The sequence below is a fragment of the Mugil cephalus genome, chromosome 3 (assembly GCF_022458985.1).
Source record: "Mugil cephalus isolate CIBA_MC_2020 chromosome 3, CIBA_Mcephalus_1.1, whole genome shotgun sequence".
In the NCBI taxonomy this organism is placed as follows: Eukaryota; Metazoa; Chordata; class Actinopteri; order Mugiliformes; family Mugilidae; genus Mugil; species Mugil cephalus.
The window spans coordinates 27,400,268-27,423,917 of NC_061772.1; the positions used below are offsets into that span (position 1 = coordinate 27,400,268).

The 23,650-nt window shown below is 45.9% G+C and overlaps 1 protein-coding gene across 9 annotated transcripts; it reads right to left on the bottom strand.

The window, feature by feature from the left end:
- Positions 1-3,137: 3,137 nt before the first annotated feature.
- bdnf (brain-derived neurotrophic factor) lies at positions 3,138-22,580 on the bottom strand. 9 transcript variants are annotated; one of them, XM_047581750.1, is made up of 3 exons: positions 17,917-18,375; positions 16,954-17,072; positions 3,138-4,262 (listed from the first exon to the last, which is right to left on the bottom strand). In XM_047581750.1, the coding sequence occupies exon 3, from the start codon at positions 4,239-4,241 to the stop codon at positions 3,360-3,362; it is 882 nt and encodes a 293-aa protein (XP_047437706.1). In that variant the 5' UTR covers positions 4,242-4,262; positions 16,954-17,072; positions 17,917-18,375; the 3' UTR covers positions 3,138-3,359. The 9 variants fall into 9 exon arrangements, with proteins under 9 accessions (XP_047437706.1, XP_047437703.1, XP_047437700.1 ...); XM_047581747.1 differs by lacking the exon at positions 17,917-18,375 and adding an exon at positions 17,689-17,835; XM_047581744.1 differs by lacking the exons at positions 16,954-17,072; positions 17,917-18,375 and adding an exon at positions 22,509-22,580.
- Between the last annotated feature and the right edge of the window lie 1,070 nt (positions 22,581-23,650).

Sequence of the window (23,650 nt, forward strand, 5' to 3'; positions counted from 1 at the left end):
TAGCGTAAAGAAGCAAATTTGAGATTTATTTTTATTTATTTATTTTTTTAAAGTGCAATTTGGGCACTTTGCTGTTTAGCCCTGGGTCTCAGTGTTGAGTTCTGTCCACTTCTCTTACTAAACAGTAGACAATTTAGTAAAAGAAGTGATATTCATTCAGTGCGTTTACATGCACAGCTCAAAATTAGACTTTCTGAATGTGGTCCTTGAATAACTGACGGGAGCATGTCCTCCTCCTCCACACTAGGGGGCGATATGTGTCTTTTCAGCCAGTTAATACGGCTGTAACCCTGTTCCAGTTGACCTATTACGTCATATAATTGTGAATATACGTCAACTGGAGTCGTTCATGTGGCAGACCGCCATTTCAGAAAACAACCAGATGGATAATAGTTCAGCTTTTTTAGTCCCATACATAAGGGCGCTATCCCTCTAGTGGTTCTTCTACTGGTTCTGTTTACCCTTTTTCTCCTTAGATGTTTTTGTTCCGGGGTCATACACCAGTGCATGTGTTATCCAGTTAAAGTCGGATTAAGATGTATACATGCCACGACTTATATTTTAGATTTTGAGATTTTATGTGGAGTAACATGTTTACATGCACTCACCTGGTCCAGTTAAAGTCGAATTTTGCACATTCATGCTGTGGCCCAGATTAGACCCTGTGTTTGACCCCTGATAGCCTGATAGTTAGACATGGTGTATTAAAGGCAGAACCAGACGTGTCTTATTTTGTCTTTTTGTTGCCGCCTGAGAGGATCAGTCTCTCTTTACGGGCCTCGGGTCCCAGACAGAAAAGCTGCTGTTGGTCCGTGGGCTCAAACTTTCGGGGCGTCATTCATCCGCTCTCTGTTGTTGAGCTGCAGACGGTTTTTACCTTTGATGAAAAAGCAGCTGCTGCGACACCACTATTCTCGACACACCTGAACCCCGAGGTCGCGGCCCTCGGTTTCTTATCTAAACAAAAGGCCCCATTATTTGCATTCTTTCTTGTTTATCTGTGTTCAGCCACATCTGTAGGGCGCAGCAGTAGTGCCGCATTATGCTCTTAAGATCTATTCAGAGGCGTAATTTATGATCGCAAATATTGTCTGGTTGGCGGTTTATTATCACTGAATCTCTGTTAAACAAAAATAGCCCCGAGGCCTCTCTACTCATGGACGAATGGAGCCGTTGAGAGCACCTGATCTAAAATGTATAGTCTTGTATGTTGAGAATGTGTTAGTGCATGAATCTTCCTAAGAAAAAATCCCCAGCTCCATCTTAAGGTGGATTATATTTGAAGAGAAGAAGTATAGTCGGTGTTACTGGAAACCTCAGTGTCTTTTGTTGGGTTTTTTTCATTTGTATGAGTATGGTTTATTGTTTTTAATCTCCTCCTGATCCAGCTTTGAGATTCTGAGCTTTTTTTTTTTTTGTCAACGGAGGCAACTCACAGCATCTTCTTCTTCTGTCTTGTCTTCTCTGGAGGATCCAAGTGCATTTGTGAAGAAAGTGGAGCAACTTTTATAAAAAAAACGTTTCTTCACTCGAGTGATTCGAGACGACTTCTCATCAGACTTACCTCCAGGTCGAACGTAGGAGAAGAAGTAAAATGAAGTGTCTGGATTCACATGTGGCCTCTTTCTGACGTCTGTCACATTAGGGATGAATGTGGTTCCCGGTGTTAAGATGCGAAGCTTTATCCTGCGACGACCTTAAATCATGGCATGTAGACTTGGCAAGTACAGGTGTCTGGTTATGTAATGAGCTGAGTTATTGTCTGCTGGAGGGAATATTGATATAAAGCCGACTGCACTCTTTTAAACTCTGTGCCCAAAAAAACCCGAGAGTGTTTATTCCCCTCCGATGACGGAGAACGTGCACCTGCGTGAATGAAGCCCGTGCTCGTTGTTCCCTTTGCAGAGGATCCAAAGACGGGATTACCGCGCGCCGCTAACAAAACGCCGTGCGTATATTTTTTTTAATGTACACAAATGTACGGGTGGCTGCATCTATCACTGTCGAAAAACCCTCGGGCACGCTTGACTTGCGCCCGACCTCGCTCGCACTAGCCCGTACTCGAGCGTGTAGCAACTTTTTCCTCGTTGTGGTTTTTTTAAGTTCTCGCAATTGTGAAATGTCACATGCAGCAGCAGCAGCAGCAGCAGCAGCCGGAGTCGGGTAATTAAGCAAATCTCCAAAAAAAAAACACCTGTGTGTGTGTGTGTGTGTGTAAACACCGTGAGTATCAAAGCTCGTAAATTTGTGTTCCAGTAATGAGCTGGTGGGGAGCAGGAAGTAGTTTTTTTTTTTCTTCTTAACTATTTTCCCTCCTAAAACAGCTGCGCTCTTCCCACCCACGACACCGCCCGCTTTTTTCCCAACGTGTTCGTTTCAATATGTCGTCGTCCACGATTTTCCCACTTCATGTGCTTCAAAACATCAGTTTGTTTGGTGCATGTGTGCGTATGTTCCTTCCTTCCTTCCCACCTGCCTGCGCAGTGAAGTTTATCCTGCCTAAAGACGCACTATTGAAACTTTATCGACATTGATTTTGTTTTTCAGTTGCCTATAGTCATTTTTATTTCTTCAAATATTTCAGTTTAATATTGCAAACAACTTCACAACATACAAAATGAATAATATTAACCCAGAAACATGTCAATGAATAAATTTTATATATATATATATATATATAATTTTTTTTTTTTTATATATATATCTTGTCCTCTGGTGGGGATAAAAAAATAAACAGCAAAGCTTTGACAACAGCACCTTGACATAGTATGTAATTCCAACATTACCTTGAGAAGTTTAGAACAGTAAACAGATAAATTACTTGAGAGGAAATTGTTTTTCTGCTGAATATGTAAACTGAATGTTTTTTTTATATCTTTTTTTTTTTTGGTCAGCATCATATCCTTTTTTTTTTTTTATCGTCAGTGGAGAATTTCTCGATTCACAATTGAAGCAGCATGCAAGCTTTTGAAGATGGAACTGTCCTCTCCCTCATTCCTTCTTTGCCTGTGGGTTTTCTTTTTTTTTTTTTGTTTTTTTTTTGGAATTTTTCTCCCTTCATTTTTGTAATTCTTGGCAACGTAAACAAATCACAATGTCTTGAGGAATGTGATATAGTAATTTAAACTGGGCGCAAATGACTGATCAGATTTTTTTTAATTGTTTACAAGGTCATGAATATGTTCAATAAATAGACTGTAGTATCACTTTTACTGTATAAACTTCATCTTTTTTTACATGCAGTCCATAAAATTTTTCATTTGACGGAATAATTTACCCTGTTATGTATATATACAAATAGATATTTTCTCTTTATTCTCTTTTTTAAACTCTTCAATAAAATCTATACATTTTATACACTATCTCCCTCTTTTAATGGTCAATGTGCATACACACGAAGTGTCTATCCTTATAAACCGCCAGCCAATCTTCTTTTTGCTATCCATGGTGAGCGCTCGCACGTAGGACTGGGTTGTCCTGCATTGGGAATTATAATGCCGCTTGTCTATTCCTCTGCAGCCCTCCTTCGTGTACCCCATGGGGTTGCATTTGGTCTCATAAAAGTATTGCTTCAGTTGGCCGTTGGGGACGGGGACCTTTTCCATGACGGTAACTGTCTGCCCAGACATGTCTATCGCCGTCTTTTTATCCACGGCCGTCACCCACTGGCTAATACTGTCACACACGCTGAGCTCGCCGCGCCGCGAGGGGTCGGAGTGCCGCCGCACCCTCATCGACATGTTGGCGGCGTCCAGATAGTTTTTGTATTCCTCCAGGAGAAAGAGCAACGGCGGCTCCAAAGGCACTTGGTTGCTGATCATCACCCGCGAGTCGTACAGGTCGACATCCTTGGCCTCCGGGGGGGCGACCGCCGCCGCCGCCGCCGCCGCCGCTGCGGAGGCCGGGCCCCCGCCTCCCTGGCTCTTGTCGGCCCCCTGTCCCAGCTGCGCCGCCGCCGCCACCGCCGCCTCCCCCTCCACCTCCAGCAGCTCCTCTATCACCTGCTCGAACGTGTCCGTGAGCGAGGGCAGCTCCCCTCCGCGCTGGCCCGGCCCGCCGCCGCTCTGTGGAGTCCCGTGGCCTCGCGCCGCCGCCGTCGCGGCAGCAGCGGCGGCGGCGGCGGCGGCGGCGCCCAGGTAGCCTTCCGTCCGGTGGCCCCGCATGCCCGGGGCATCTCTCAGGGGCGCAGCTCTCATGCAACTGAAGTATGAAATAACCATAGTAAGGAACAGGATGGTCATCACTCTTCTAACCTGGTGGAACTGGTGGGGGAGATAAAAAAAAAAAAAAGACAAAAAAGACAAGAGGGGGGAAAGAGAGAGAGAGAGAGAGGGTGCAGGACGGTGAGTCAAAAAGCCTTTTCAACAAAGTTAGTGTATTTTTGATCCATAGTGAAACCCCCCCACCCTCCACCACCACCACCCCCCCTCCCTATTGACTTGAAGCCTTCTGCTCTTTGTTTGCACACCAAAAAAAAAAGACAAAAAAAGAGAGAGCTTGGGAATTAATCACATGTTTGTTGTCTTTTTTTTTTATTAAAAACTGATACTGGCACCGTGTCATCAGTGTTTTCAAATTGTTTGCAAAGTGTAATCACTCTGTGTGCGCTTGGTCTGGCTCGGGTTTCTGCTTCGTTGGCAGCACCAGCGATGAGGCTGACGATGACAAAAAAAGATACGATTGCACCCATTGTTATTATTGTTATCATCATCATGTGGAGGTTGCTATTATTAAAGTTGCAGCGTGCGGAGATGCTCCCCTTTTTATGACCTGCCACTCGTCCGTCTCGTCCTAAAGAATGTTTTTTTGTTTTTTTTTTCAGGTGGGTTTCGTTTCAGTCGCGGCAAACGGTGGATGCATTTGCAGACTCCCGCTAGTGCCGACGCCGCTTCAGGAGGAAACACGGGCAGCAACCTCCTGACTGGCAAATGTTTGCATCCCGCTTTGGGCAAACACTCGTGCCGCGGCGTCACCTCTTCGTCAAACAAACAGGCTCGCGCCGCGGGACGGGTCTGGTACCAAAACCCTGCGGCTGCGAACGGGAAACCAAGGGGCTCGTTGAGGGACACTGTTTGCTTTCATGCAGGTGGATGGCGAGAGCAACGCCGGGGGATGAATTAACAGGATGTCACGAGGAGACCGAGTGACTGAAAAGATGTGTCATCCCCCTGCCCCTCCCCTCCCTTCCCATCCTCCCTTCCTCTCCTCCCTCCTCCCCTCCCTGCACAGGCACCGAATCCGGAGAATGGCTCACGGCTCCGTGCGAAGCGGCGCTAAGAGGCGTCCTCGAAGGAGCCCGCCGCACACGCAAAACCCCTTTCGCCGTCCGACTGTCCAAACCCCCCGGCGCGCACACGCGTCCCTTACCTTTCGAGAAGCTCGACACAAGCGTCACAGCGAATCAATGAGCTGGTGGACGTCCAGCAGCCTCAGATACACAAGCAGCCATAACGCAAAAAAAAAAAAAAAAAAAAGAAATCTAGATCTCTGTTTCCCACTGGGGGCTCATTTTTTTTTTTTATATATATAATAGCCCGGCTGAGGCTTTTTCGCTGAGCTCCTCGTGTGTCCCGGACCCGAGACGGGGGGGACGGGGGACGGGGGGGGGGGGGAAACGCGGGCGAGCAGACGCTGCCTCCTGCCTCCGCCACCGAAAAAACGGACGCAGGGACCTTTTTTTTTACAGCGGGGAGGAGCGAAACCCCACCTTAAACGCATTTGTTTCATTCTTAATTGGTATCTGGGGCTGTGGCTGCAATTAACCGACACCACGGCGACTGCCATAGAGATATCTGGTCTAAAAATAGACGTGCTGGGAGTCTCACAGTCTCTATTCAGAATATCACATCCTTCTTCTTAATGAGCCACTCATTCCCCGAGCTCGGTGACGCGCTTCTCCGGAGTGTGTGCGAGTGTGTGTGTGTGTGTGTGTGTGTGTGTTAGAGGGAGGGCGTGGGGAGGGGGGGCTGCCTTGTGTGTGTTTGCTGGGAGGTGAGGAGGTGGTGGTGGGGGGAGGAGGGGGAGGAGGGGGAGGAAGGGGGGGTATTTTTCCTCTCACCAACTAAAACAACAATGAGGACAAAGCCAAGGAAGGAAAAAAAAAATAAAAGAAGAGCTAATGAAATCAAATATTAATCCTAATAAGATCCTTTTTTTATTATTATTTTTTTATATAAATTGTGCACCATCATGCACAGAGTTGTTGGGGATTCAGTTCCGATAACGAGGGCTTTTCCCAGCACGGAAAACCGTGTAAGGTTCTTACGGGATCGAGGCCCAGTCACGAGCTGAGCTTTATGTGTAGGATGCATTTAGGCTGATATTATTATCAGCAATCCCGCTTCAAATGGTTCCACTTCCACATGGGGGGGGGGGGGGGGGGGGGGGGGGGGTGAAAGGCATAGCGCTGATTACTGTTAGGCGTCAAACTTCATGCTGGAAATGGTGCAGACGAAGGAAGAGTGCTGCATCTTCCGTAACAGACCACAGGGGTAATATTGCAGTAGCAGGGGGTGGAGAGAGTGCCGGCGTCATTTCGCAGCATAACAACCACAGATGACGTCTCTTCCAGGTCTCCATAGGGGAGAGGATGGAGGGGAGGAGGTTGCAAGGGGGGGTAATGCCACTCAACACTGTGCAATTGCATGCCGTTCCCCCGGGTATCCTCACACCGGGAACAACAGATGATTTTATTTCTATCTCTGTGATTTCCTGTTTCCATCAGGACAATCAATATGGCTTATGCTCTCAATCAACATCCTGTTAAAATGCGATAAAGCCAATGAATCATTTAATTGCTGTGGGACCGGCAGAGGATCTCCGGCTTATATCTGCTGCTCGGAGGCTGGATGTGACAAGTGATCGGGGCCTGTTTTATACACCCGGGCGAAAGGGAACATTTAATGTGTCAATAAAAAAAAAGGAAGAGAAGAAGACGAAAAAAAAAAAAGAAAAAGAAACGAGAAAGAGGCTTGTTAACATCACGAGCACGAGTGATGAGGTGCTACGTACGGAGGGGACGTCTCCCACCACCCGGATTGATTCGAATTTTGAAATGAAATCCATGTCTGCACATAATAAAATCAGGTTTCACCTAATGCATGACAATGAGCGCTGAACTAATAACACGGGAGTGCGGGGACACAAAGCCCTGCTGCTCAAACATGCCTTTATTCCCGATAAAAAAAAAAAAAAAAAAAAAAAAAAAACGCACCCCGAGCGTGAAACACCCTGAACAATGGCAGCAGGTGAGTGTGTGTGTGTGTGTGTGTGTGTGTGGACTCTGTCTACTGTTCGACGTCTCTGGATGACCACCTGTTCATCTGCTTTGAGAGGCGCGGCGCTACGGCAGGGATGTGTAACTTACCCCCTTCGCATTTATTCTTTGTGCCAGGTGGGGATTAAAGTGATAAATGCCTCCTCTGACAGATGCTGAAAAGTTTCTCTAAAGCATGAAAGGACTAGTATTATTACACCGTTCCCCTGGCCTCCCTGTCAGCGCACTTTACGGCTTCATCTGCACCGGCAGCATGCACGATATCTTGTAAGCCATTACAGGAGGAGGGAGGAGGAGGGGGGGAGATGAAAGAGCGAAGTGTGGCCGCCGCGTTTGAATAGAAATGTGTGACCTGTAGCAACATTTGTTCCCTGCCCCTCTACCGCACTTGCTCCCCCCCCTCCCACCCCGTGGGCATCCGTCTTTCTCTCTAATTCCTCAAGAACGGCGTCGGGGCCGGAGCTGTTTACCTAGCAACATGTTTTGTCACGTTCTGCGCGTACGGCGCGCGGTGCCAAAAAATGCTCAGCGTGGAAGGAGAGGATGAAAAGAAACGCACGCACCGAGCAAATAATATCAAAATGTCCACCCGAGGACCCCTTGTGTGCCACAATGCAGCACTTAAAAAAAAAAATAAATAAAAAAAATAAAAGGCATTCAAGACTTAATGGAGTTGTCTGCAGTAATGGCTGACACATGTGGAAGCTTGCTTCCCTGAGATCTGCTTTCAATCGGAAGGCAGCTTCAGAGCACTGCGTTTAGTAATAGATGAGCAGCGTAGAAGATTATACCTGGCCTCCAGGCCAACCCCTGCCACTGCCACAGAAAAGCCTGGCATTCAAATACCTGCTGAGTGATTTATGCTACCCAAATGAGTCCTCCCTCCCACGCCGTGTGCAGCAGAGGACAGTTTAAAGGGTATAGCAGCCTCCTACGCAGGCAAATCATCATTGATTTAAAAAGTTTATCGGTGTTAGTGTAGCTAATCTACGTGTCCACGGCTCGTTTTAATCTGAATCTTCAGCGGCGAACCTTCCCCCCCCTCCCTCTCCCCTCTCCTCCCCCCTCCCTCTCTCCCTCCTGTCAGCACCCTGAAATAATAACGCCAACAGATCTGGGGCTGCGGTGCAGTTCCCAGCTTTGCGCACTAGATGGCGTTTGAGACCGTGAAATAACAAGAGCTCCTCGTCTTTCTCTTCTCCACCTTCCTTCATTCCTTATGTCCTGATAGATAGATAGATAGATAGATAGATAGATAGATAGATAGATAGATAGATAGATAGATAGATAGATAGATAAAACTTTGTCTTTATCCAGGGCGCATAAATGAGACTTTGCTGCGCGTAATTGTGTAAGCTGTAAAGTTCAAAGAATATGTGGTGCTAATTTGCATTTTTTGGAAAGTACATCATTAATTCATCATTAAACCATCACCCAATCAGGCTTTTAGCGCCGCTGCGCTCCTCGGATAAGTTGAACTAGATAATTTGCGTCACAAATGAGCCAGTTTTCCACCACTCAAAACAATTTGGACATTGTTTTAATCCGCGTTTTTTTACTCCGAAAAGTTGTTCCAAGTGCGAGCACACAACGCCGAGGCTAGAACCCTTCAGTGTATGTTAGCAGACGAAGCTTAGGTCTCGGGTTTCCTATAAAGTCTTAATGAGTTCATCAAAGTTTTTTTTCACCCCCCCTCCGTCTTCAAACCGACAACGTTAAACCTGTCCGGAGGTTCTGTTTGTTCGGAGTACAGGTTAGATGCAGACAAACACTTGGATAAGCGAGTTTATTTATCCGTCTGTGTGCGTAAAGTGCGGCCTATAGTGTTCACACCGAGGCGCCCTGGACCGTCTCCACTTCGTTACTTAAGAGAAATAGCAACTATCACGTACATTGCTCAGAGACCGCTCCAATAATAAAATGGTCTATCTCTTTCTTTCTTTTTTTTTCCTTCGCCTTCTTCTTCTTCTTCTTCTTCACCATCCCTCTCTAGATTACATCTGCCGAGCCCGTGCTCTCCACTGGAAACCCAATCAACATAATAACTCCGTTTTTTATTAATGAACGGGAGGATAAGGTTACACATATCCCCTCTCGGGCTGCGCCGCTGTCTGTTCGCAGGATAACCGGACTTGATCGAGCTACTTTTAGACCCCCCCTCCCCCCCCTTTTCCTCCCACCCTCCAATACCCCCCCCCACCACCACCACCACCACCACCACCACACACACACACACACACACGGACACACACCAGCTGTCTTACCCCCAAGCAGCATCAAACAACGCCAAAGTGCGTAAAACAAGTTATGTCGGAACAAGCGGACACATACCTTTCACTGCCCAAGTCGTAAAACAGACCATTCAACAGGACAGCAGTGTCATCTGGGATGTTTTGGACAACTCCCTGAGTAATTTACTTAAGCGATATTCTCCTCTCTGTACTCTCCCCGACAAGCTTCAGGATATCTCTTCAGCTTTGGAGCAAATAGATTAAATTATTGATGGTGGAAATTGCATGGCTGAGGTAATGCACTCCCATGGCTGCGCGGCTCCTTTGGAGAAGATCGTCTGAAAGTGAAGTTGTCGCATGCTGGAAATCGCCGCCGCAGCAGCAGCAAACACCGCCTCCACCGCGGGGATGAGAGACCTCTGGAGCTGAAATGAGGAGCCTCTTTGCAACTACAGTAACTTTACTACACAATGACGCTGCAACATGTGACCTGCCGCTGGCTGACTGGTCGCCACCAAACTCCTGTTTAAACAGCCCCGAGGCGGAACTATTAATGCGCACTCCGATGTGCATTGTGTGCTTTTGTTTGTCCGCATACCGTGCAGCCTGCATCCACACCATAATGTCTGGCGGTGTACAAAAGCACACGCTAAGCCTCTCCTCTTCCGTATTTCGCTCATATACACATATGTGTTTTATTTATTTATTTATTTATTTATTTTTGGAGGTTTTGCGTAACAGCGCGTCTCCACCGAGTCGTGATACGGCGCGTGCCATTTAGAGGTGGCCTATTTGTGTAAAACTACATATTCAGAGAATTAAAAAAATCTTTTCCTGTTCTTTTTTTGCAGCTAAGCGGTGAGGCCGCGCCAGTTTGTGCGCGCACAAACGCGTGCGTATCCTAAAGTGCACCATTTTTCAACGTTTAATCCAATATGACTCGTGTTCCTTTATATAGGCCAAGAAGATCCTCGCAGTCCTCTCATGAGAAGTGAATATAATATGTGTAATTCTGAGTCACTCCACCGGGCTGCGTGCATGAATGGCATCCTTTTAATTCGCTGTAAGAAAAAAAAAAAAAAAAAACTGTTGGATGCTAACTGGAGGCTGAACTTACTGAAAACAGTTCTCCCTTGCTTTCAAAGTGAGCCATCTCCACAACAGATGGATGCCACCCCTGCAAACGCTCTGCAGTGTAGTAACCAGCTTTCGCAGGTTATTATTACCAAATGTCAGCTAAACAAACCTGCTTAAATGATACACACAGATATATCTCTGAGACAATGGCCGCGGCCTCCTCTCTTGCTTGCCTCCCCATCTGGAACAGCTCGTTCCCTTTACAATGCAGGATTCAAGTGAAAAGGCGTCGGTGGAGCCACCACCTTTTCAAACGGGGTGATGATGAACGTTTTTGGAAACTCCACCTCTGATGCGTACAGGAGTGACGATAATGGAGAAAACAGCAGCTCATTATCCCTGTGACTTGGCCCCGGTCCAGGGGCAAAGATTTACCGTGGTGTGTTTGCTATATTGCCATCATGATTCTTCCCTGCACGGGCTTTATGAGCCCGAGATCTCTTGTTTGGCATGTTAGCAGTATGGGAGTGGATGCTCACACCTGCTTAATGAGTCACTCCCACCTCCAACACACTCAGGGACATGCCAAGATAGATATAGCCCTCCCCGAAGGCTCACAGGAGGTGAGGGCAAACTCTGGATGACAAAGAGTTGCATCAGCAATCACTGAGCGACATGACTCCAAAGAGGATAAAAAAAAAAAAATTAAAAAAAAAGCACACTGCACAAGGGGGCAGTTCCAAACAAGTAATTCATAAATAAATCACTTGGCATCTCATTAGAGGAGCAAAAACAACAACATGGTCTCTGCTCTGGTTTCTGCAAATGCAGCACAACTGAAGGTTCGGTGCACGGAGAGAAGTCTTCTGGTTCGTGTGCGCGCGTGTCCGGATTTCTGAATGAAATTAATAAAAAAACAACCAGGGAAGAATAATGGAGTCGTGAGAATCTCTCTCTCTGACTCATCCGGGCCGAGGATCAAGCAGAAGCATGACAGCGCCGGGCCTCTCGTACCGGGAGCCTTTCTGAAAACTGCTAAACCTCTGTTTCATCGGAACTAGGGTGTACGATTTCCTCGGGTTTAAGATTTCTCAACATGGCGCCCGGCAAACTGTCTTAAAGGATGAAATCTTTAGTCGCCGCACGTCAACGCTGGCACACCTCCTGCAGGTTTGACTGACTCATGGCTAAACACATGTAATCTGCAGTAACAGTTGGGTATAGTTTCCTCCTCACATCTTCTTTTTTTTTTTTTTTTGTGTGTGCAGCAGAAAGAAGGAACAACCACAGGAGCCGACAACACGACACACTTGTATAACCTTTCAAGGCTCCTCTTGCCAAATGCAGCACGACGCTGGCAGGTCCGCGCTGCCAAAAGCTCCACTTAACAAGTAGAATTATGCCTTCCCTTGTGCGGGGGAAAGAGGAACCGTGTAACGCGGACGAAATGACATTTTCGCGAAATGTCATTTTCACTGGGGATAAAGGAAGGCGACGAGGGTATTTTGATCAAAGCGAAATTGCATTCCTCCTCCTCGAGGAGCAAAAAAACACGTCAGCTGAGAAAACATTTCTTGAATGAGGTTGGATGACGTCAAAGGAGTCGAGAGTGAGCTGAGGGGAACAGTTGAGAAAACTCCAGATTGGTAAACACGTAAACTCGGATCAGGCCTTTTCTTTTTTTTTTTTCCTCTTCTTCTCAACCTCCTCTTATAATCAGATGCTGGAGAGGGGAGTTAATGCCATCCCTCCTGTGATGACAATAACCTTTAATGCAATCATCAGGCAGACAGCAGAGAGTCTTCTAAGCCTGGTACTCACTCCTCCTTCCACACCCTCATGCAGCTGATACATGCTTTCTATACTGGCATGGACTGCAAATCACTCCATAGGCTATTAAGCCTCTGTCCGTCTGTCTGTCTGTCTGCCCCCCCCACCCACCCCTTTCCCTCCATCCTCCAACCTCCACCTCTCCCATCAATAATGTTTGCATTACTGCTGAATGAAAAACCCTCTAATCGTGCCACAGAATCACCTGGAAAGGCTGAAATATTTGTCGTGAGACTACAACTCTTTAATAATAATAATAATAATCATATATACATATATATTCTATGCAAAGAGAGGCTGCAGACAACAACTTAAGCAGCAGCAGCAGCAGCAGCAGCTTGTATGCTCCTCCTGTCTGGTGTGATGAGGCACATCCTGCCACCGCCATGTAACACGCAACTACAGGAATCAGCCCGTGGATTAGTCCCTGCATCCACAACGTTAATAGGTTTTTTTTTATTGTTTGGACTCTCTGATGATGATGATGTGCTGCACAAGCACCTGAGCGGGCTGATCCCCCCCCCCCTCTTACACACCCCTCAGCACCGTCTCTGTCCCGCAGTGGTCCGACATATAAGAAGGTGTCTTAACAGTAAGAATAACCGCTAATGTATTAATAACTCGTCGTTGGCTCCCGTCGCTGCAGCGCGAACCACGGTCACGCCGCCGAGTGACGAAGATCTGATAATTAAAGGTTCGGAACGAGGTTCAGGGCTTCGCCTCCTGCCAGAACTTGTCTAAACAAGCCTGTTAATTGGATGAAGGTGCCGGTGATGAAGATGATGGCGGCGGTGGCAGCAGCGGCGGCGGGCGCTGTGGCCACATTTCCATAATGATTAAGATGATTAATTTTCGCTCTAAAACGATCGTGACGTCCGCCGCCCCAGCCGTGAGCCGAGATTTCCGCCACCAATACCTCCCCCTCCCCACCCCCCCTTCCCGAATTAAAAATAATCAATAAAGCCTATTTATAATGCGCCAGGCTCAGGTAAATGTTGCATTTTATGAATGAAAAACGGCGCGGCGAGGTGGCACACTCCGACATTGGGTATTGTTATTATTATTAAATAATAATAATAGGAAGAAATAGCTCCTACTATTAAAATAAATACATGTTTAAAAGCGAACTTCACGAAACGAAAATCATATTTAGCACGAAAACACGAAGAGAAGCGACACACAAAGGCCAACATTTACCAACAAAAAAAAAAGGGAAAAATGCATTAGCAGCGTATCTTTATTTCTGTAGCGCGAGTTCGTTTGCTCTTATTTATTCGTTAACTTAGAGAGAATTTCATCGGATCTCCACGCACACCGACACACGCGCACGCACGCACACATTTATATATGTGTATAATAATATATATTTGTTTGCAATTAAACCTACCATCAGGTTTGTTATTGACGCCCACCCCAACTCTGCAGAGCTGAGTGCAGAGAGAGAGAGAGGGAGAGAGGGAGAGAGGGGAGATTCTCGGTAAAGATAACACACGCGGAGACGCGCGCACGCAGGCGCGGGCGCACGCAGACGCACGCCCGCACACAAGCGCACGCAGCCCCATTTATGGACTGATCCGCTGACGTACATTGCAGAAAAGTGCTATAAAAAAACCTTCATACATACAAAGTGTGTCGTGCCACCCCACAGACCCCTCCTAACCCGCCTCCGCTCATCCCTCCTCCTCCACCCAACACGCCCACGCCCACACCATAATCCCACGTCTCAGTAGAGAGAGAGAGGGAGAGAGAGAGAGAGAGATAGAGGGAGAGGGGGAGAGAAAAAATAAAATAAAAATACTGCTACATGGCCAAAAAAATAAAAAAAAAATGGGTAAAGATTAGATTTAAAAACAAATATAGCCGATAGAGATGCTGCAATAATAATAATAGTAATAATAACCATGCACAGCATCTGTCAATAAAAAAAGAGGCCGTTTCTTTGTGTCACAATTTTCCTGACCGTATTAAACATTTATTAGATCATTTATTGATCGGTCATAACGCTATTAACGCTTTTGCGCCATTGAACCACGAAACGTTTTTTTTTTTATATAATTGCGACGCAGCCCACATTAAAGAGGCTTTTCCCTTTATTATTTTCCTTTATGAATGTCGGGCAGCCCGATAAGTAATATGATCTATTTTTGGTTTCACTGTCTCGTAAAATGAGGAGTAATCGGGCTCTAATATGCAGAAACCGATCTGCGCATTACATCGCTGGGCGAAAAAAAAAAAGAGGAATAAATAAATAAAAAATTACCCGAAAAACGCCATAGTTCAAATGCAATTAGGAATTTACTGGATGCATTCATATGTTTGGAGTATTTTATTTGGGAAGGGAGGGGGGGGGAGCAGCAGCCCGCATGAGGAGTTTTGATTAAAGCAGGACTGCCAGTGGGCGTTGGGGCTTTTCTCTTCCCTTGCTGTTGTTGTTGTGCCATGCAATTGCTTCGTCTTGGATCAGAAATCTTAAATCTTTGACCAAAAGGGGTGAAAAAAAAGGAAAAAGGGAAGGAGAGGGGGGAGTGAGCGTGAGATGCGCGCTCACACACACATACATGGATGTAGAGAAGGATGGGAAATAGACAATAACCACCGCTTCTGCATCGGTTCGAGACGATTTTTTTTAAAGCTACAAGTCCTTCAGGAGAGCAGAGAAATAAAATCCCCAGAGCGGCTCTGAGTGATGGCGAGATCGTCAACATAACCGCGATTGGGGGATTTTTACGCGTTCCCTTCATTTTTGAATTAAAACAAAGAAAGAAAGAAAAGAAAGGAGCGAAAGAAAGAAACGACGCTCAGTCCGAACAATTGCACATCATCAAGCCATCTTATCTGCCTCCATCACATTCAGCCATAACATCTGTCAGTGGATGGACTTTGACCACGCCCATTTTTATTGTAATTCTACACGGGAACATTAGAATAGTTTCGCAGCTACTGTAAAAAAAAATAAATAAATAAAAAAAAAGAAAGAGAGGAAGGAGCCTGACTCCGGCAAAAAAGAAAAAAAAATACGTTTTTTTACACGACTAAAAAAAATAATAAATCTTTATTTCTCCCACTTTCTATTTAGAAATATTTAAATATTTAACATTTATAGCGAGACGGGTCGACGCGCAGTGGCGCACGGACACAAAAGAGAAAGAGGGGGGGCTGAGGGGGGGGGGGGGGGGTAGCAGGTGAAGTGAAAAGCACCTTATGAATGAAACCGTGGAGCGGTCGTAGTAAAAACAGAAGTGATTTGATGGCGATGACGGGAGGAGGGGAGGGAAGGAGGGAGGGAAGGGGGGGGGGCGATTGGGGGGGAGGGTAGGGGGGGGTAAAGTGTAGGGCTATTTTTGGTCGATAACAAAAATCCAGAGGGTTTGACATCAAGACAAAACATGAATGCAGCAGACCAAACAAGAAACAATAAGCACAGATAGATAAGATAGATGGATGGATGGAAGGATGGATGGATGGAAGGATGGATGGATGGATAGACGGACGAAAAGGAGGAGGTTTAGCAGACTATTTTTTCTGATATGCACCAGCATCCAATACTCCAGTTCGTGCTGGAAGGATCACTGCAGCGTCTTTAAGTCCCATATTGGGAGCATGATTAGGCACAACGCAACGATTACGCAAATTGTGTTGCAGCAGGCGGTGTTCGGAAACTCCAGAACCGCTTCGGAAATGAAAAAAAAAAAAAAAAGGGAAAGAAGCTCTCCCGTTATAAAAATAAATAAAGTCAGCCCGAGCACGAAAAAACCGAGGAGTCCCAATTCTCTCACACGAGGACGACTCAGAGCTTCTGTGAACGTGCACGCACGAAACGATATGCATATATGAGAATATATATATGTATGTGAATATATATATACACATATATATAAATATATATAACTTCAGCATCAGAATAGAAGAATAAAAAAAGAAATAGGCTACTAGTCACCTGGATCGCATTTCATTTCGGAGTTATTTCGGTCACCGGTGTCCACAATTTCACACACTGTGCCAAAGCGAAGGGCTGCATGCTGTAGTTTTTTTTTTTTTTTTTTTTTAAGCCGAAGTTCATTTGAGAAAAAGCCAGAAGAAGCCCCCGTAAAAGACGACAGGGATAGGAGAGGATTGACATGGAAAAACAATGGATTGTGCTCTTACCTTTACAAGGGGCTGACAACCACTACGTGCGTGGTTAGATCTCCGCGACCAAGACTTGCATGTCCCAAAGTTTAACGCAGTGTGGGGGGGCTTATAGGTACCGAGAATGTGGTGTGCAAAAGACCAGACGCCCTAACATTTCAACTTTCACAGTGCTCTACTAGGAAGGAGACCAAAAAAAAAAAAAAAAAAAAAAAAAAAAAAAGGAAAAAGGAAGCCACATATTAAAAAGCACAAGCTCTTTTAACGTCAGGCGCGATCTTTTTCTTTCCCCTTTTTTTTTAAACAATGCTCCCTCTCTCTCTCTCTCTCTCTCCTCTCTCTCTCCCCTTTTTTTTTAATCCCGTTTATTTTCCGTTTTACAGACCACAGGCTCCTTCAGAATAAGCTTACCAAAAGTTGAAAAAACAATCCCAGGTTTGGCAAGGGGGGGCTGGGAAAAGAGAGAAAGAGAGTTGGCGTCCACTCGGCGTTTTAGTCCATGCACGACTCCGGTGCCTCTGTCCAACGTGCTGAAAGCATAACACAGCCAGGGGTAACTATGAGGGGCCACGATAAATATCTATACTTTTTTGTTTGAGTGCCCACTTTAAACTGCTTTTTTTTTTTTTTTTTGACGTGTGTGTGTTTGTGTGTGTGTGTGTGTGCGTTAACTCCGCTGCTTCCCCGCGGTCTCTTGTCACGTGTATTTCCCACCCCTTGCCAAACCAGTCCTGTTAATATTTGATCACATATTGGTCGGACATTTCCTTCCAGATAACAGCACCTTATATATCACAAAACGCCGGTTCAATTTGCGCCTCGTAAAAAAAAAAAAAAAAGAAAAAAAAAGGCTCCACTCTCTCCGCGGCGCATTTAACCACGCGACTGACAAACGAGCCCTATTGTTCTTAATGTCATGTACATGACAAGTGTCACAGGCAAGTGGCACATGTTGCTTTAAAAAACGATAACAATAAAACAAAAAAAAACCCGCACTGAGAAAAGGGGGGGAAAGAAGAAGAAGAAGAAGAAGAACATAGATCCATGCATAAAATATAAAGCCCTCACTGCCAAAAAACACAGCCCTCCATAGCCTACATCACATCCACACATTGCGCGCGGAGACACAATGTAATATTTCCTTACCCCTCTCACTGTACCGGCATATCCTGAGCAGAGAAATGCCACACAATCTCTTTCACACAAGCTCTGTCAACATCAGCCTCATCAGACATGGGTCTCGGTACTGAGTTTCTCAAGTAACCACTGAGTCCAACCCTTCCAGCAATGCGTTGCCAGACCAAACAAGCAAGCACGACTATTTACTGGTAATCATCCCCTTTATAAGCTGTGTGCGTTCCCATCGCTACTTACCATTTTTCCCCCCTACGCTGTCCTGGAGATAGAAGTGTCTTAATATCCACTCACTCCAACAGATGCTGGTAGGTAATGTGTCTTGTTTGAAGTCATCATATGAGAACTTCTGCTGTGCTCAGTAGATCGCCCACCACTTCGCTGACTTATGAATCTAATAACCCTTTGCAATATCGGCGTGCTTAAACTCTCTTAGGCAACACCTTGGTGGCTCCTACAGTAAAAGAGGAATTATCAACAAGCACGGGGTTGTCAGAAAAGCTTGTACAGATATACGTAACACCCTCGCCCGGACAACGCCATTAGGGGTCTTACGTGATTGAAATAAGCGACGGCGGCACAAGTTTTATGGGGAAACTAGTTCCTGACTGGTCGCTCGCTCGCTCGCTCGCCTCAGATCTTTAAATCCGCACCGAGGAAACAATAGGCAGAAGGCATGAAACTTCTAAGACACAGCCATATTCACGTGTTTTTGTCTATGTTATAGAGTGTTAACTCCCTCTTTGGCGACGGGCCATTGGCCTATTACGCATACGCACAACTGGTCATTAAGATGTTTCCAACGCGGGCGACGCGCGTCAGGTCGCCTTTACCAAACAAATGCACATTAATAGCGCCCCTGTGTCTCCCCGTCAAGTTATTGAGGAACTTGTTGCTGCTCAAAAAAAAAAAAAAAAAAAAAAAGACCCCCCCTTACACCACCACCACCACCCAACCTCACCCTCTCCGCCTTTTTCCCCCCTTTTCTGGACAAGATGCACATATAAATATACTTACATGGTCAAATCCTGCTGAATTGCTGCGTCTTTTTACGGACATATAACTGAGATCAACAGCATAAAAAGAAGAAAAAGAAAAAGAAAAAGTTAATCCTCCAGACGCGTTGCACAAAAAAAAAAAAAAAAAAAAAAAAACACCGAGAGACGCGACCAGAGCGTTTTAAAGTCAGACACGGGACTTTTTGTCGATCAGGAATATGTGTAAGTTCAAAGGCGAAATCTGTTTTCAGTAAAATTCCATCAGTTGCACTGCCAACACTCAGCCATCTGATTGTTATGCAGTGACGAAGCGCTGTGCTTGCAAGTGAAGCCCCAAATGTACTAAGTAACATGAGTAATAGGTGATATTTGCCTGACTCTTTGCCAGCATCCCAAACTTTCTCGGGTGCGTGTGTAAGACAAGTGTCATTCTTGTGGTATAAATTACTTTTTCTTTCTTTCTTTTTTCTTTTTTGTTGTTGTTGTTGTGGTCATAGTTTATGGAAATCACGCCGCATGGGTGGCGCGTTCTTGGACCCCGTGGGCGTGCGTCCGCAAAAAGGGACAATAGCACCGATGTGACAACTCTCACACACACACACACACAGACACACACAAAAAGCCGCTCATCAAAGCGTTTTTAAGGTAACTCGATGCCACTCAGACCTTCTACTCTGAAGCCTTGTGTATCATGACATTAAAAGGTGGAAACGCCACCATCCATCCATCCATCCATCCATCCACCCATCCATCCATCCACCCATCCTCTCCCTCCATTGATAGGATGCACTGATTTGAATTTCCAGCCTTCAGTTTCATGGCTACACTCAAAAAACATGCAAATCCGCCAGTGTCACTTCTCAATATTGCACCAAACTTTCTGACACATTGAGGAGTCTCCACTTGGTTCTGATCCGGTCTGTTCCCAGGACAGACAAACAAACAAACAAACAAACAAACAAACAAACAAACCCCCCAAAACCTAAAGCTTAAAATTGTCTTATCTTTCTTTGTGTCACCACATTTCTACATCGAAGACACAAGGTGGCATAATCAGATAAAACGAGTGTCATTTATTTTATTTGATTCATTTTTTTTTTTAATTACACTCATTCCTTGCCAAGAAAGATGGAGCTCTCCACGCAAGCAACAAGTGCCCGGACTCGAGGAGTCGCACGTAGCTTTATTATCCTTGAACTCACTCCTCGTAGGCTTTTTCACGCGGGGGGCGACTCATTACAGGCTGCTATTAAAAGGCGGGAGGTAGCACGTATGGAGGGGGATGGACGGCTCCCCCCCTCCCTCCGTTCGTTCGTTCGTTCGCCTCACGGTGATTAAATGATCAGGATGTATGTGTCCCAGTCACCTCTCAGGGCTCCTACCATCATCATCCTACTCCCAGGCCTTTTTTTTTTTTTTTGCTTCCTGACGTGGTAACTTGACTTGCTCCTACTTGTGATGTTGTTAACACTTCCTCTGCTCCCACAGCTTTTTTTTTTTTTTTTTTTTTTTCCTCTTCTCTCTCTCGCAGACTCTGTTACTGACTCATGCTCGTCCCTTTTCCACTATCCATGCCCTCCCCCGCACTCTCCACCACAATATCTTATGGCTGAGTCCGAGGTCACAGATCAATCACTTCATCCCCTGGGCTGCATATGACTGCATGGCATTTTGCTCCGTGGTCTGCCAAGACACTTCACCTCTTTTGAGCTCACTCTTGGAACTTTTAAGTGTTTGAGTGGAATATATTTTGACAGAGGGAGTGTTATTAAAATGTGTAGCCGGCGGGCTGCACCCTGGGATATACACACACACACATATATATATGTATATGTATGTATATATGGAGACGAATGTGCACCCTTACAGGTTTGTGTGATATTAACTCTGTTGCTGTGAACGTGGACAAAGAAGATGCAGGATGTAAGAATAACAAGCGTTGCTCTTTAGCTGGTCGGCTCATTACCTCCTGCTGTAATTACTCAGTGTTTCGTGAAACCGTCGCCACTTTGCGAAAGCAGGAACCTGCCTTTAAAGTGCGATCTTGAGCGATTTAATGTGACCTTTTTACCCACCGACGCCGAACAACCTGTCTATCAAAAAGCCCCCGAAAAATAAATCTGAGCTTCCGTCTCCCTCGTATGACAAACAAAAGAAACACAAGTATTGTCATCAGACTTGCCCGTTTACATCTCCTAATCACGTTAGGGTCCAGGGCCGGTCTCTGGAATCATTACTAAAACGCAGAGTGAAAACTTTGCGTCTATAAGCACTTTCCTCCCCCCTCGGTGTAATGGCAACGATTAAGCGATGGATGGATTCGGTCAGGGCTGCGCGTATCATTACTCTGTCTTAATCTTTGTTCCATAAATATTGATAACAAGAGCCCCCGCGTCATGTGTTACTAGTACCTGCTGTTAAAAATAGAAGGCCTGCTGATGGCAGGTTATCTCTTACTGTCAGATCCCAGAGTGTCTCCCCCTCCTCCGCCCCTCCGCCCCCTCAACACTCCACCTCTTTGTATCTACAGGATGTTGAGCTCCGAGACGAGCGAAGAGCAAAACCGAAAAAAAAAAAACAAATAGTCTGATTGCGCGCCAGTAAATTAACCTACTGTACCTCCGGTCCGCCTCTATTTACTCTTTAACGGTCAAACAAAGTGGAAAATAAACTGCCGACTCTAACAAGTGCTGATTTATTTCGACCGAGACGTAATTTGCGACGTGTAATTTCATAACGAACCAGTTAAAATAGCTTAATACGTTCCCCTGCCACCTCCACCTCCACCTCCTCCACCTCCACCACCCTCGCCCCCCGGTTGACAATGTGCTTTATGCCGTACATCTGTCATTCTGTAGAGCAGCTTCATAATATTTCAGTAGAGTGCGGAATTAATTATCGGGCTCGGCCGGTGACTCAGAGCTCAGGTCTTGGGAAAGTAAAGCAGCTCGTAAATAATCGCCCCGCTGCCACCATACTTCACACTGATGGCGAGCGCTGCGTTTGTGCTAATTTCACCGTTCTATGTATAGTGTGACGGACAGTGTCAGGATGAATGATATCTGGGTCTGCCCCGGTGGCTTAGCAGGGCTGAAATTGAACCGAATGTGCATGTATGTGTGTGTGTTAGTGTGTGTGTGACATTGAGGGGTTTCTATCTGGCGTACAGTGTCATCCATCTTCTCCCGTTCGACCTTATACCAGTTAAACACCTGGTGACTATGTAAACTCTGTCTCCAGTGCCCGAGGGCAGAAATCTGGAGCTCTGGGTGTGACATAAAAGTGCATTGATCTCCTAACTCTGACTAACCTCTGTCTGCAGGAGGACGCTGCCTGTCTGCTATTATCTTTACGACTGCCTGGGCGAGAGACGGGCAATCTGGGCCTCGGCACCGGGGCCGGGGGCCGGGGGCCGGGGGCCGAGAGGCTGCCCGAAACGACGGCAGTCAACAAGGAGGGGTGAGTTCACAGAATTATGGATTTAAATCAGCCGGAACGTGTTTGAAAAACTCTCTTTTCCTGGTTAACGAGGAAAAGCGAACACAGGAATATGGATCTCCAGATCAAATATCGCCCCAGGACTGGAATGAATGCAATGTATTTTAATTCCTGCAGCTCGGGCGCACTGAGATTGTCGGGAGTGTTTGTATAAGCTCGAATGTGTATGGAGTGGTGCGAATTTGAATGGATATATTTGCATCTTGTTGCTTAGCCAAAGGCATTATTGGCTCCCAGTGGTGGTGACCTGAAATTTTGCATGCACGGCAACCCTTGCAAATAGTAGCCCCTTTATGATCGGCCAAATATTGCACGGGAGAAGTGTGAGGCACTGACCTTCAGCGAAGCGCATATGTGTAACGAACGTCGACGTCGACGTTCGCATCTCATGATTGTCTCTCCTTCTCGTTTTTTTCTTCTTCTTCTCCTTCTGAACTCTACATAGAAAGGGAAAAAAAAACAATAAAATGAGTGTGTTTGCATTCAGGGTGTGAAGGTTCAGATGGATCCGGTGCTTTTGCTCATTACTATTCAGTTGTATCTGCACGGCGCCCGGTCTAAAGATGGACTAGGAAGTAGTCAGGATGTTGGGTGGTGGACTGAAACGTCGCAGGCTTTTTGCCATTTTTGTGGATTTCTCAATCGGGAGCCCATAAACATTGTTGTTTACTTGAAAGAAATGTTTTTCAAAGAATATTTCGTCAGGCCTCCAGTAGAGCCATCATAAATACCTGCTGCACAATCTAGCATGAGTCAACTTAAAATATACACTCCGTCAAGGTCGGCGACCCTGAAAAACTCATACCGGGCATTACTCTGGCTTTAAAACAAAACTGTTTGTTGTTTTTTTTTCCTCCCCCCCCCCGGTGTTTTTATGTAAAAGCCCTATTCCGACGCCCATATTAAAATGCCTATGTGACGAATATAATCTTTATCTGCTTAAGCATTTGTGGGCGCCCAGGAACGGTGGGGTCAAGAGTTTTAGCTCTTGTACTGGTTGTCTGACATAAAAGACAGAAGCAGCAGCAGCAGCAGCAGCAGAGGAGGTGGAGGCTCGTGACTTGGAAGCCGGCAGTTCAAATCCCCGGACTGACTGATGAAAGCTGCGTAGGGAAGCAACACTGTGCTGCTCGTCTTCAAGAGCGACTGTCAGAAACGCTGTTGCGCGGAGTTCGGAGGAGACTCAGGCAGAGCGTCGGGGCCGGGTATTAAACCCCTTCGCCCGTTTGTAAACAGCGTGATGCTTATTGAGGGGGCGGGGCTTAGCTGGAGGCAAAACATCTCAAACACTATAGCCTGTAAACACGAGTTAGAGATATTTTAACGGACTGTTTTAGCATGAATGGACGAGGAAAACTTATATTTTAGAGAATATACTAATACATTAGCTCCCTGAGACCGTGATTGTTATTTTAAAAAGCTGACTCTGACTGACGGGACTATATTCACTGACCCCTACACTCTCACTCACTGGATGG

What these genes read in the sequence shown, in the direction of transcription:
- bdnf (XM_047581743.1), bottom strand. Translation starts at nt 14,002, where the DNA reads ATGTACGTCAGCGGATCAGTCCATAAATGGGGCTGCGTGCGCTTGTGT. An exon ending in CGTCAATAACAAACCTGATG is followed by an intron (nt 4,263 to 13,801) that starts GTAGGTTTAATT and finishes CTCCCCCACCAG; the next exon opens with TTCCACCAGGTTAGAAGAGT.